Here is a 14,031-nt window from a genome sequence, read left to right on the forward strand (position 1 = left end):
ATTACTAAAAGTTACAACTTGCATTTGCACTCATGCAAGACATTTGCCAATGTGCAAAAGTATCACACGTATATTAGTTACATTTCCAGGAATGCCTATGCATGTGATTAAATAGAACTTCACAAACATTTTCTATGTGTATTCATTGGAGTCTTTAGCTATCACAAGTACCCAGGTGTACTTCTGGAACTTTGATGAATTCCCCCAAAAACCTTTAGATTTCCTTGAAAGGTAGAAAGAAACCTACGGGAGTAAGTGGCCGATTCACAGAACTAACTTAAGACAAAATCCTAAACTTACTACTTTTGGTATTCATAGAAGTTAGGATTTTTCTTAAGTTTGTCTAAAGATAAAACTTAAGACAGACTTAAGACAAAATCCTAACTTAAGTCTGTCTTAAGTTTGTCTTAAGACAAATTTAAGACAAAATCCTAACTTCTGTGAATACCAAAAGTAGTAAGTTTAGGATTTTGTCTTAAGTTAGTTCTGGGAATCGGGCCCGTAATGTTTGATTTTTGTATGAATTGGACCCCTTTTGTCTGGCTCGCCACTTGCTCAAACCTCACTCCCATCCTGTAATATGCCTATAATATGCTTTGCCTGTTGATTAGTAAGAGGGAGGATAGACTTTGTAAGTGTAAAGAGCACCACCCTTCCTATTTCAAGTTTGAGGCAAGAGCATTGAGAGCTTTGTTCCAGCCGGTCAGCGCACCATTATTAACGTCTGTACTCATCACTTCGGACCTCATTATGATGTCGGGCGGACATTGCATTCTCAGGACCGACCACCAGTTGATGGTCCGAACACCGCTATTCCAATGCGCATACTCTCATTTCTCTATGGAAGCTTGTGCTGCGGCCATAAAGCGGCCGCAGCACAAGTTCCCATAGAGATATGTGAGTTTCTGTTAATCCATGCACTGCATGGCAAGCACCTCACTGTGCCCCTTCGGCCCCCAACCGGAGGCCACAGGGAGAAGGGTGCTCTGCTAGGGGCCCCCAAAGTCACTTTCTGACAGACTTTTATTGTCAGAAAGCCCTGTATGGAAAGCCTGTTGGAAACCAACATCGTAATCCTGACAGCAGAAACGCCATCTCGAAGGTATAACGTGTCAGTTCCAACTAGCCGACGGGCTCCTTGAGCCTGTTGGAAGCCAGCCAGAATGACTGGCCAGTCATTGTAATACAGTGGTTGAAAGTGAAACCTATGATTTTGGTCGGAAAGCCTCAAACCACTTGTCGGAGGCTTTCCGACCAACTTCATAATAGGGCCCTATATGTTTTCTCATCTAGTTGGTAGGACAAGCAGGCAAGTATTTCCTTCACACTATTTCATAGCCATTTGCTGATGTGAGGTCACATTACTGTAATTGGACAAAATAATGAATCAAAAATATCGTGCCACATAAATATTGTGTCAACAATATTTGGATAACTTAATATCATGGACATTAATACCATTGTCAAAAATATCATTCTAGGTGTTGTTTAAAATACAGATTTATTTAATATTCATGTAGTATATATATCGTTGGTCATAATATAATTATTTAGTGGTAAATAGTGTGTTATATATATTATATTTTTTATCTTATATATGGTTATTATTTTTAAATGTTTTATCATTTTTAAATGCTTTATTATATTAAAATGTTTAGTTTGGAATTGTAAATGTTTTTTGTTGTTTTGATATGTAGAAATATTTTAGCAGTGGGATGTTGGGTTTATAGGGTATATGGGTGGGGAGATTTTTAAATATTATATATTAATTTTGTTTACAAGTAAAATATTATTTTAGTATAAAAGTTGTATTTATTTTTAATACTTTTTGTTATGAAATGTTTAAATTTAAACAAAATATTTAATATTAACAAATGTATTGGTCAAAAGGATAGAATATATGTATTAATTATTAAAGTTTATTGAAAATGTATGTCAAACATATAATACATTTGATTATTTTTATGTTTAAATATGAAATACATTTGTGTTGCAAATTAACATGCTACAATTTCAAAAAAATGTAGTAATGTAAATATTAAAGAAATATATAGTTTTATTAGTAAAATACAATCTCTTTTTTTACAAAATGCAGTGTGATTTAAAAAAATAGATTTATGAGTGCTAGGAAATAATGAAAAAATATTTGGGAAAACGTTTTGGGATTTTATATAAAAAAAATATTTTAATGTCATAATGATATATTTAATAAGAAAGTGTAGTAAAAATTCTCTAAAAACATAATTGGCTAATGTTTAGTATAAAATAAATAGATAATGTATTTTTTAAAAACTGTTATTGTAGTTAAGGACGATTTTTTCTATTTGGAAATATTACATTTGTTTTGCTTAATTTTGGTTTATATTTTTTAAGTTTGTTTACATTGCAGTAGGAATAGTAAATATCATCTCTTTTGTGTCCAACATCTTCCCTTAGATTGTTTATAGTGGTGTGGGAATAGTAAATGTGTCCAACACCTTCTTCAATTTGGTTATAGTGGAATCGAATAGTAAATGTCACCCCTTAATGTCCAACACCTTCCTTAAGTTGGTTTTAGTGGAGTGGGAATAGTTAGTGTCACCCCTTTACAGTCCAACACCTTCCCTGAGTTGGTTTGCTGTATATGTTACCCCTTTAGTGTCCAACACCTTCCTTGAGTTGGTTTGTAGTGGAGTGGGAATATTAAATGTTACCATGAGTTGGTTTCTAGTGGAGTGGTGATACTAAATATTACCCCTTTAGTGTCCAACACCTTCCTTGAGGTTGTTTGTAGTGGAGTGGGAATAGTGAATGTTACTCGTTTAGTGTCCAACATCTTCCATGAGTTCCTTTGTAGTGCAGTGGCAATAGTAAATTGTACCCCTTTAGTGTCCAATACCTTCCCTGAGTTGGTTTGTAGTGAAGTGGGAATAGTAAATTGTACCTATTTAGTGTCCAACACCTTTCCTGAGTTGGTTTGTAGTGGAGTGGGATTAGTAAATTTTACTCCTTTAGTGTCCAACACCTTAGGCAAAGTCTGCAATCTCTCCACTTACATTGTCAGTAGTGTCATTGTTTACAATGGCTGTGTTTCGATTCTGAAATCACTACATTGGCTTTCCTTTAAGTAACATTTTTATAGTAAAAACCTTGTGAATCCTCCGATATATGATAAAGTCCCTCTTTTTCTATCCAAAAGTCTGATGAGATCCTCTACCAATAAATCACTATGCTTTTACAACATTGTTCACCTATGTATACCGCTGCTCTGCAAAATCCACCTTAAAGCCAGCACCTTCTCTGAACAGATACCAACTCCTTAGACTACCCTCCACAAAGAGCTCTAAAACATTTCTGATCATTTATCATTCTCTTAAAACATGCCTGTTTTCCTACTTTTGGCCTCGGCCCTTTAGTGCCAACTCCAGGAGCTGGTTTGGAAACAGTGAGCTTTAAAATGTTCAAAGCTAAACTAAAATAAATGTGCTTCCGTAACAATAAGAACTGTATGTTCTTCTTCTTGAAAATCTAGCCCACTACAGTTTTGGAACTATAACACTGAGCATTTGAGTCTTCCTCATCTTTAACTGATGTAACAGGAATATTTTGAATGTATAGAAGTTGCTACTAATATGTCCATTTGCTACTTCTTGGGTATCAAGATGAATAAAGTGAGCCACCGCTAGGACAGCATGTGAGCTATTCATAAATAGTCCAGGTGTGCTGTTCCACGTACACACCATGTTCAGAATCAAAATCCCCCTTAAATCATGGAGAGTCCAGTTATATGGCTGCTATGGCCATCACTCACCTAGATGGCATACTTTGTCGTGCTAGCTCTTTTCTGGGTGGACACTGCATTACCCAACTGGCACCAAAGAAGTAGGTCTCTTTACTGGAGACCTTTTTTGTCCTTAGGGGGTCCCACTCATACCTTAATTCACTCTTAACTCTGCCCCTTAGATTTCCCAGTACCCTTGTACCTGTAACACTTGAGAATGGTGAATATAACAAGAGAGTTAATCGAGCGTTCTTAGAGCCTTTTTATGAGCACGGAGGTCCATAGGATCACTGTACTTGCAGTGGTGGTCTGAAACCATCAACTGCGGGCCTGCCCGCAGTATTACGAGTATGGCAGTTGGACCGCCATAGGACCGCTGCATCCACTGGGGATCCACGATCCCACAGCAGTCATACAGCATCCAGGGGCAAGAATATGCTGGCGGTGCCGCTGTGGTACCACCAAGCATATTCTGAGTTGCCTGTCCACCGCCCTATTCATGGTGGTGAGCCCACATCTATATAACCTGTAGATATATGTACCATGTAAGTACATTTATGTGGAGTTTGGTATAGACCTCTAGACTTAGTTCCCTTTCAACTTATGTTTTCACTATATTGTCCTTAAAATTCTGTCCCATCGATGTTGTGGGTTCGATATTTAGGATGCACACATTCTCCTAGTAAACACCAATAGGGCAGTATTTGCCCAGAGCTGTATTACCGCCCCATTCCATGTTTCCCACATCAGGAAGGAAATAATGTCAGACCTATGTACTTCTTCTACATCTACCCAAAATGCCAACATGTCATGATCCTGATAATACTGGTAATGGGGTGATATTGCATTTTGTCAATCGTTCTAATCTGTTAAACCTGGAATGCAATTTTTCCCTGTGGAATTGTGCTTGGAAAAGGTTGGTATTACCTCAGTCTGATAATCTTGCCTCAGTCCATAGTCCCATATGTGTTAGAAACATGATTAGCAGCATGGGAATCCCAATGAGTCACTAAGCATAAGTTAATATCTGATGATACTGTAAAATTACGGGTCTTACTGATGTTTTGTATTTGATATATTAGGAAGATTTTAACTAATTAATAATAAAAATATATACATGGAACTATAATACACCAACTGTTTAAATGCAATAAGAGGTGGTGATCATATGTATTACAAAGGTTTTTTGCAATTATATTGTTAATGGTGTTACATGTATTTTTCAGTAATGTGACATGCAGAACACATTAAATTCCACAACACTGAACTGCATTTATTTGTTTTTAGGTAGCTGAAAAACTCATGACAATTGCGTATGACAGTGGGGTGAATCTGTTTGATACCGCTGAGGTATATGCAGCTGGGAAGTAAGTACATTAAACAGTTTTTTGGTCCAGCCTTGCAAGACCTGTTATTTCTGTTCTGTGAGCTTTGGCACACCCACCAATTGCCATTGGTTGTTGTCTGTGTCATGTAGAAATGCTGGCTTGTTATTGGTGCATTTGTTTAAGTGTTCCTCCTTTCTCTGCTTAGCTCCCTCCCTGGTGATTTCACTAAGAGAACATTTTGTTTGGCCATCACACTGTTATAGCATGTGATGGCCCCTCCTACTTCCTCCTCACTGGCTATGCTGGTGTTGCCTGGAAGTATAAGACCAGTGGCCCTTTGATAGAGAAATGGACTCTGCTGCCCTATTGATTTAACATGTTGCTGCTGGTTAAAGATCACTCTGTGCACTTTGCGCTCGTCGGGGTACAAATGGGTCCTGAGGTGCTGTTGCGAGCTCAATAACCAGTGGTGCTTGCAGTCTGTACTTCCCAAACCAACATCACTTTCATGTTCGATTTGCAGCTAATAGGGTGGGCAGGGTGCAGAAAAGAGTGCGCTGGCACTCGTGTGAGGCGCTCCATTGGGTTTTAAGCCAGCCGATCCTGGTTTTAAATGAGTGCAGCCCTTCCTCTGCTTCCAACCCTGCTTAGCGAAAATCCTTTTTATTTTTCTTTTAGTTTATTTTTTACTAATCTCCTCGTTTGAAGGCAGCAGGACAGCCCACTGGATCGTTTCAACATCTCATTAACTCCAACCCCAAACAACACAGGAGCCATTCTTTGGGCACTTGGAGTACCTTCTCCGGACAAACCAACCCCCATTTGGAGAATTTCCTGCTTTCCCAGTCCCAACGGCGCCCCTCCCCGCAAACCGCGCTAAACTCTTCCTTCTAAGCGTCACAGGGGCTCAGGATGTGACTGAGGAAAGAGATTGTGGAGAATGGGTTTCTAAACCTCTTTTACATGTAAAACATATTCAGTAGCTCATTATTTTTCTTGTATCTTTTGTTGCAACCATATGGCTATCACTTTAAGTTAGTAACGCAATACAACCTCGGGTCTTAAAACTAGCACATAAATCATATATTAGGATATAAGTGTGATGGAAATGCAACCTCTCTTAATCTCTCATAAATAACAGAGGGAATTATCCCTTAAGGACGAAAACCCTCACTCACCAAAGGTGACATGCTTGATCATATGGGTTCCGCCCTTCCAGTAGGAAAACCTAGTCCTACTGAGGGCTACAACTTCCTCACTGTGAAGAAGGAGCTCAGGATGTTTTTAAAAGGATGTTTACTAGCCAGTCTGAGATGCTAAAATCCCATTTGTGAGTGTTTAGGTGTAGTGAGAGTGCAGCGCAACTAAGGAAAAACTATGGGTGAATGTAAAACTGCCTAGAAGATGCAAACAGCTATTTTTATTGACCTGCTCTCACTGGCAGGATTAAAAAAACAGTGCAGTGAGTAGAATAGATTTAAAACTACTCAGAATCCAGGTCAACATGTTTCAGCCATCCGATCAATATTATGTATCATTGGCTTTCTTCAGGACCAAAAGATTATATTTATGCTGCTGCTACATAAACTGTAGTGAATTAAGTATCAAAATAATACAACACTAGTAATCCTGCACGACGATATCAGGTATTACTGGGAATATCTGTAAATGTGAGAGAAAATAAGAAAAAGAGAGAAACAAAAAACATCACACATTTTGTGTTTGTACATTTGCTACTAACATATTACTACATATCATATTGTCAATAGCCATTAAGATTATATTTAAGCAATTCAAATTTACCCTCAAAAGTAGGATAAATCACCTCATCTCGACCTGGCAACAGCTCAGGGAAGGAGGCCCCGCTCTGTGGGGGACAAAATTCAGTGTCACACCCAACCATTTATATAGGTGGACATTTATTACAACTACTCGAGTGTGTGCATAACAGTATACTGTGCCCAACCAAATTGAAGATTTTTAGTTTGTTTGTGTAAAAAGCCATACATTTAAGGTTTACTATGCTGTGTTGGAATAACCAACTATGCTCTCCAGGTAACAGTAATATTAGGTGTTACCAACGGGCACTCAGACTGTTGTACCTCATAAAGCTAACCTCTTATGTCATAGCTAGTTACTTCATAATCCTAGTGCTAGTAAAAAAACTTACTGCGAGTGACAATCTCCAATGTTTAATTTCTGTTATCACTTCACATTAATGCATGTTTCTAAAAATTATTTATGAAAAAGAAGGGGGTTGTTTGTAAATAACCCACACCTCTCATCCAACTAATTCTTAGCATCTGTACTCTCAACAGGTCACACAATACTAGATAGATCAACATTCTCGACAAAGGAGCATAAGCTCACCTGTAACAGTCCTAGAACCTAGAATGTGTAGGTACCAAGGACCCCCTGATTATATGGAATTCAAGATTCCTAGGTCAGGGAAAATAACTGATTGATAAGTAACAACCTAGGCAATCATAATTAAAATACAGTATTGAACAAAGATATTAAGGAAAGAGAGCTACCAGTGAAATCAGTTTCTAGTATTTATTAACATGTATATTAAAAAAGACATAAATTTCACATAAATGAAAAAAGGGTTTGTATCATCACATATCAAGGAATCAATATACATTAAAAAGGTATACGAATCAATATAGCACACAATTATTCATTCGTTTACTACATAAAAATGAGAAAGTGGCATAATAAATCTTATGTCTTTTTTAATATACATGTTAATAAATACTAGAAACTGATTTCACTGGCAGCTCTCTTTCCTTAATATCTTTGTTCAATACTGTATTTTAATTATGATTGCCTAGGTTGTTACTTATCGAACAGTCCTAGAACCTGCCTTACCTGTCCGTCGGTACCTCGTCACGGCACAGAGCTGCCACTGGAGCTACCGATTGGACAGGCAGGCCCTCCTTAAGTAGTGACAAAAATTCTACTACATCTTAAATAGGTAAAATTCAATACTTGTTAAAACTAAATTAAAAGAGGGAGTCGCCCTCAGAAACACTACATACAATATGCCCTATTTTACAGAAATCTCAAAATCGCTAAAAGGATAAGAAGAATATTTTCATTTTATAAAACTTTAAAACAATTTAGTAAGTAGTGTCTCTACACACACTCGAGTACTTGTAATAAAAGTCCACCTATATAAATAGTTAGGTGTGACACTTGAATTTTGTCCCCCACAGAGCGGGGCCTCCTTCACTGAGCTGTTGCCAGGTCGAGGTGAGGTGACTTATCCTACTTTTGAGGGTAAATTTGAATTACTTAAACATAATCTTAATGGCTATTGACAATATGATATGTAGTAATATGTTAGTAGCAAATGCACAAACACAAAATGTGTGATGTTTTTTGTTTCTCTCTCTTTTCTTATTTTCTCTCACATTTATAGATATTCCTAGTAATACTTGATATTGTTGCACAGGATTACTGGTGTTGTATTATTTTTATACTTTATTCACTACAGTTTATGTAGCAGCAGCATAAATATAATCTGTTGGTCCTGAAGAAAGCCAATGATACATAATATTAATCGTATGGCTGAAACATGTTCACCTGAATTCTGAGTAGTTTTAAATCTATACTACTCACTGCACTGCTTTTTTAATCCTGCCAGTGAGAACAAGTCAATAAAAATAGTTTTTTGCATCTTCTAGGCAGTTTTACATTCACCCTTAGTTTTGCTGCACTCTCACTACACCTAAACACTCACATATGGGATTTTAGCATCTCGGTCTGGCTAGTAAACATCCTTTTAAAAAGATCCCTGAGCTCCTTCCTCACAGTGAGGAAGTTGTAGCCCTCAGTAGGACTAGGTTTTCCTACTGGGAGGAGGATACATATGATGAAGCATGTCACCTTTGGTGAGTGAGGATTTTCGTCCTTAAGGGGTAATTCCCCTGTTATTTATGAGAGATTAAGAGAGGTTGCATTTCCATCACACTTATATCCTAATATAGGATTTAAGTGCTAGTTTTTAGACCCTAGGTTGTATTGTGTTACTGATTATGATTAGGGGAAGTTCTCCTCGCTGGTCTTTAAAATAAATTCCCTGGGGCCCTCCCCCACCTGCTTTGTAGTATATCACTTTAGGTTGCTGCAATCGCACCGGAAGTTTAGCACTGGCAGAGCGTGCCGTTCCTGGTAGAAGCAGTTCAAGTTCCAGCGCAGGAAGGGTGGGGGCGGTGCTGCATTTTCGTACAGCTTAGCCGCCTTCTGAGGGTTGTCTGCAGCCCTTGGAATAATGCCTGTTTTATGCATCGCGTTTATCAAGTTGCCTGAATGGAAAAGTAACAGAGTTTGCTTTTTCCTGCCTGGTAATATACACAGCCTTTTGTGAACAAATATAGGGGCTAATTTACAGGCCCCTTGCACCGCCGGTTTGTCACTTTTAAAAAGTGAAAAAATGTTGTACCGGCAGCCAAGAGGCTTGTAAATAAGTCCTATATTATTTTACGCTCTTTACTTGCATTTTGTATGGCTGCCAAGAGGTACAGTAGCGGAGATATTATTGGCTGTGCATAAAAGAGAGAGCCGTGAGCTCTTGCCATCTCCGTCACTGACACTTCGGGGAATATGTAAAAGCCCCTATCACCACTATAACATCACTTTTTATGACGTTGTGGTGGTGATAGGGGTATTGCCTTATTTACAAGGCAGTGTTTAGCCACTTAACATGGCTAAACGCTACCTTGTAAATAAGGCCCCCTTTCATTCTGTGCTTAGCGTGAAAGGGGTGGGCAGTGGTTGTTGCGGTGGGTAAATCACTGCAAAACACTCAATGATTTTGACGCTGCCCCCTATTTACAAGGACAGGGTAAATATGAGACAGCACCAAAATTAAGACCAGGGAAAATCTGGTCTTAAGTTTGCGAAACGAGGAGAAATGCATTATTTATCCTTGTTTTTGCTTTTTCCATGTATGCTGCCTTGTGGAGCACACATGGAAAAAGCAAAATGCTATGCATTGTTTATGTACAGGAAGGGGGACCTTCCTGTGCATAAACAATCTTTTAAATAAAATGCCATTTTGAGACTTCCATGTGTGCTGAATTAAGCAACATTCATGGAAGTGACAACATGGCATTTAAAGATTGTTTATGTGCAGGAAGGAACACCTTCCTGTACATGAACAATCTTTCCCCTGCACACAGACACCCTTGCACTATGTTGCAAGTGTGCCTGCATTGGTGCTACACTGCTAAGTGTAGCGCCAGCCCAGGGGGAACTCAAGGCTGCACCATATCGTTGTAAATATGGTGCAGCCTTGTGTTTCTGAAGTGGTGGAGTGAGGCGTTAAGCCATGACGGCTAACGCCTCACTCCATCACTCCCTTGAATATATGCCCCTTTGTGTGATTTGTAAGCTTGACACCTTTCCAGTTGTCCAAAACGCCGATTTGGTTTCTTGTATGCACACAAACGCTTCTCTTTTTAAATAATTGTTCCTTCTCATTCACAAAAGACCACGTGGATGTTCAGAGCTGCGACTTCTGCCTGTTATTGCAATGCAGGAAAGAGAACCTCCTTCTAACATCAGAAAGGCGGGTGGTGCAAGCATTGTTTGCCACCAAGTGCTTTCGCGGGTGGTATGAAAAGCCAAATGAACCACAGTATTTCGTTTTCAAAAGTGGAGGCGTTTGTCTGTCCCTGGCCGCAGGCAGCTCCTCTTCTTGGGATTTAAAGCAGTCACAGAAGGAAATGGATTCCCTTTTAAGCATCGGCTTTCTCGACTTCCCCTCACGCCTTCTGCGTGTGGAATTCTTACTATTTCTGTAATCTTCTATTAGGCAGCTGTGTCTTGTTGGCGTCTGCAGACGTGCAGGAAATCCACTGCAGAGCGGCGTTATTCCATCTCCTCCCCCTAAACTCCAAGGGGCAGATTTATGAAGGGCTTGCGCCACGTTTACGCCGCCGTTGCGTGACGCAACGGCACGGAAACGTGGCGCATCCCTGCGCCCTATTTACAACGTGACGCATCTAGGAGATGCGTCACGTTGTACAGCACTGCGCCATGAGGAGGCGTTCCTGCGCAGGGGGGGGCGTTCCTGCGCAGGAACGCCTCTTGAAAGTGGCTGAGTGAAATCTATGAGATTTCACTCAGTCATTTTCAGGGCAATGCTGCGTCAAAACCCTGCGCCTGCTTGAAGCAGGCGTAAGGCTTGGGGCAGCATTGAAAGAATAGGCCCCCCCAGAGCATTGCTGGAGCTGCGTCGCGCTTGCGACGCAACTCCAGCAATGCGCCACATTTCCGGCACAGATGCGTCACGCATCTGTGCCGTTTTTGCCCCATGGTGCGCCGCATCATAAATGCGGCGCACCATGGTTGGCGTAGATGTGGCGCACTGTGGCGCATGTTAACTGGTGCATCCCTCGGGATGCGCCAGTTAACATAAATCTACCCCCAAGGGATCAAGTGTGGACTGTCAAAAGGCAACTCTAGATTAAAAAGTACTTCTTTTATCTCTAGAGTGGGGCCTTTTTCCAGACAGGAGAACGATTTCAACCTGTGAAAAACAAAAGACCCTATCTTTGTAATCGGGAAATAACGTGTAGTCTCATTGCCATGGTATCCTCTTGGCACTTACAAACTGTACTTGCACTTTGGTGTCGATGCAACATTGAGTAACTCCATCTGCACCTGGATTTCCAAGGGAGCACCTCCTGCATTTCTGGGCAGCCGAGGCCCGTGCAGGTAAGAGCAGTGAGGTGGTGGGGCCGCATGGCGGAGGGGATTTTGACAGACAAGAGCAAGGGATATTAATTATTTATTTAATAAGCTGTATACACCTGAATGTAGAGGAACACTGCTATGGGCCTCATGTAAGGTTTGACTAATGTCCTGTCCATCCTGCTACCACTGCATTGTAGCCTGTTGCTTTTCTACTATGGCGGACGGAATTCTCTTCGCGTTTTGATGGTTTATACTGCCAAAATCTAAATAAGACTCCTGGGAGGAGATTTACTAAGAGTATATGCCATGTTTGCATAACAAAAGTAAAGCAAATTGGTGCAAAATATTTTCTTCCAATTTACTTTCCAGCTTTAAACTTGTTTAGCGCTGGAAATAACGTGAAAGTAACTCAAAGCAGCTCATAGTGATGCTTGGCATTACTTATCAACAAAGGGGCGTACCACGCAACCACCCAAGGTCTCTGACACTAAACCCTATTTACTAAATAAAGTAGACCGGGTTTAGCATCAGAAAACTGCACCCTAGTAGGCACAAGGGAGGAGAAATGCTTTCATTTCTCCTTCCTTTTCTCACTTTGTACGTGTGCTGCACTTTACAGCCCAAATACAAAGAGGGAAAAGGGTTAAAGTCAGTCTATGCATAGTATTTTGTGCGGAACGGATACCTTCCAGTATTAAGCTTATGCTAGACTCACGTAGACACCCTTGCACTATGACGCAAAGGTGTTTCCCTGGCACACAGCAGCTGATCTCAGCACTGGCGCTAGGGAAAGGGGAGGAGAGTGCCATATTTCTGTAAATAGAGCACTCTCTTCCTCTCTCCTTTTCCCAGAGCGCGGTGTTTGTGGCTGCTGCACTGCGCTATATGAGGAAGTGGTAAATCTGGCCCCTAGTTTCTAAGTCAGGCAAATTACGTGAGCCGATATGCAACATCTTCATCCTTCAACGGTGACATATATTAACGGTGACATAGTCATACCAGGACAACAAGGCACTCATGTTACAGACAACATTAGAGCAATGATAATTTGTACAAGATGCATGTCCCGGACACAACAATACAATGCAACCTGAAATGGACTTTAAGATAATTGAATCATTACAAATATATTCTCATGAGTTTGCAAGCCATTATATTGAGTTTTACGATTATAGGGCCGCCTCCAGTTTAAGGTGGTTATTGACTGTTTATGGGCAGGCAGAACATGTTATTTGATGTCCTAGTAATAATTATTAAATCCTTCTTGTTATGCAAAGTGAGTGGGTTTTGTAATTTGGAAAGAACACACTACTCCGTGTTATCTTCCTACAACACCCCTTCTAAACATATTTGGCTGCTGCTTTACTGTTATGTGTTGGGAGCCCCCAGCCTTTTAGGTGGGGTGAAAGGTATTACGCCCGATTTAGAGTTAGGTGGACACACCCTCCATCAGCCTCAATTAGATATTGTGGACCATAAGTATTCCATTGATGGAGCCCCTTTACCTCCGTCAACAGAATACCACCCAATGGAGTAGAGGCTGTCAGCAATACTTAATTTGCAAAATAATAAGTGCCAGGGCTCTCGTCAGGAGGCCACGACAGCTTGCACTACACATTGCCCCTGCTATGCTGCCATTGTCAGTAACAGCACAACTACTAAGCATCACACTCCTACAACCGTGACAATTCTGACTATTTCAGGCCCCAAAGCAGAATGGCTTGCGTAGCAGGTAATATTTATTTTTAATGAATATTGAATTCATAATTAACTATTGTTGTGGTCATCTCTAAATTAGCCAGACAGCGCCACCTAGTGGCAGACTGTCACAAGCGCCGGTGTTGACAATTATGAGCCGGTGCCGAGCACCAGAAAACACCTGCTCAAATTAAACACTGACTGTCACAGGAGGAACATTACACCACCTGTCTTATTTAGTGGGGGTGGCATAAAGCATTTTTCCTCTGTCACCACCACAAAAAACCTGGCACCCCACACCGCGGGCAAAAACGCTCAGGGTGTAAGAGTCATTTGTTTCCTGTTTTACCTGAAACAAAGTCCCACTTTTAGAACTTGTGTCTGAAAATGCCAAATATTATAAACATTTGGGGGACAGCTGTCAAAAACGACAGCAGCAATCTGACAAACAGAGAGTTCCATAAGCCCCCCTGAGCACTGGTCAATGTTTTCTATTGCCATCATACCTAAAAGCAAAGACCAGGATCATAGGGGTGTTGG

At 40.3% G+C, this 14,031-nt stretch overlaps 1 protein-coding gene across 1 annotated transcript in view; it reads left to right on the top strand.

Annotated features, from left to right (window-relative positions):
- KCNAB1 (potassium voltage-gated channel subfamily A regulatory beta subunit 1) overlaps positions 1 to 14,031 on the top strand; it is a 756,359-nt gene that overhangs the window by 450,981 nt on the left and 291,347 nt on the right. Inside the window, exon 4 of the mRNA XM_086944907.1 lies at positions 5,048 to 5,127. Coding sequence (XP_086801033.1) covers positions 5,048 to 5,127 — 80 coding nt within the window. The remainder of the gene's footprint in view (positions 1 to 5,047; positions 5,128 to 14,031) is intronic.

This window comes from Lissotriton vulgaris, chromosome 11, assembly GCF_964263255.1.
Source record: "Lissotriton vulgaris chromosome 11, aLisVul1.2, whole genome shotgun sequence".
Taxonomy (NCBI): Eukaryota; Metazoa; Chordata; class Amphibia; order Caudata; family Salamandridae; genus Lissotriton; species Lissotriton vulgaris.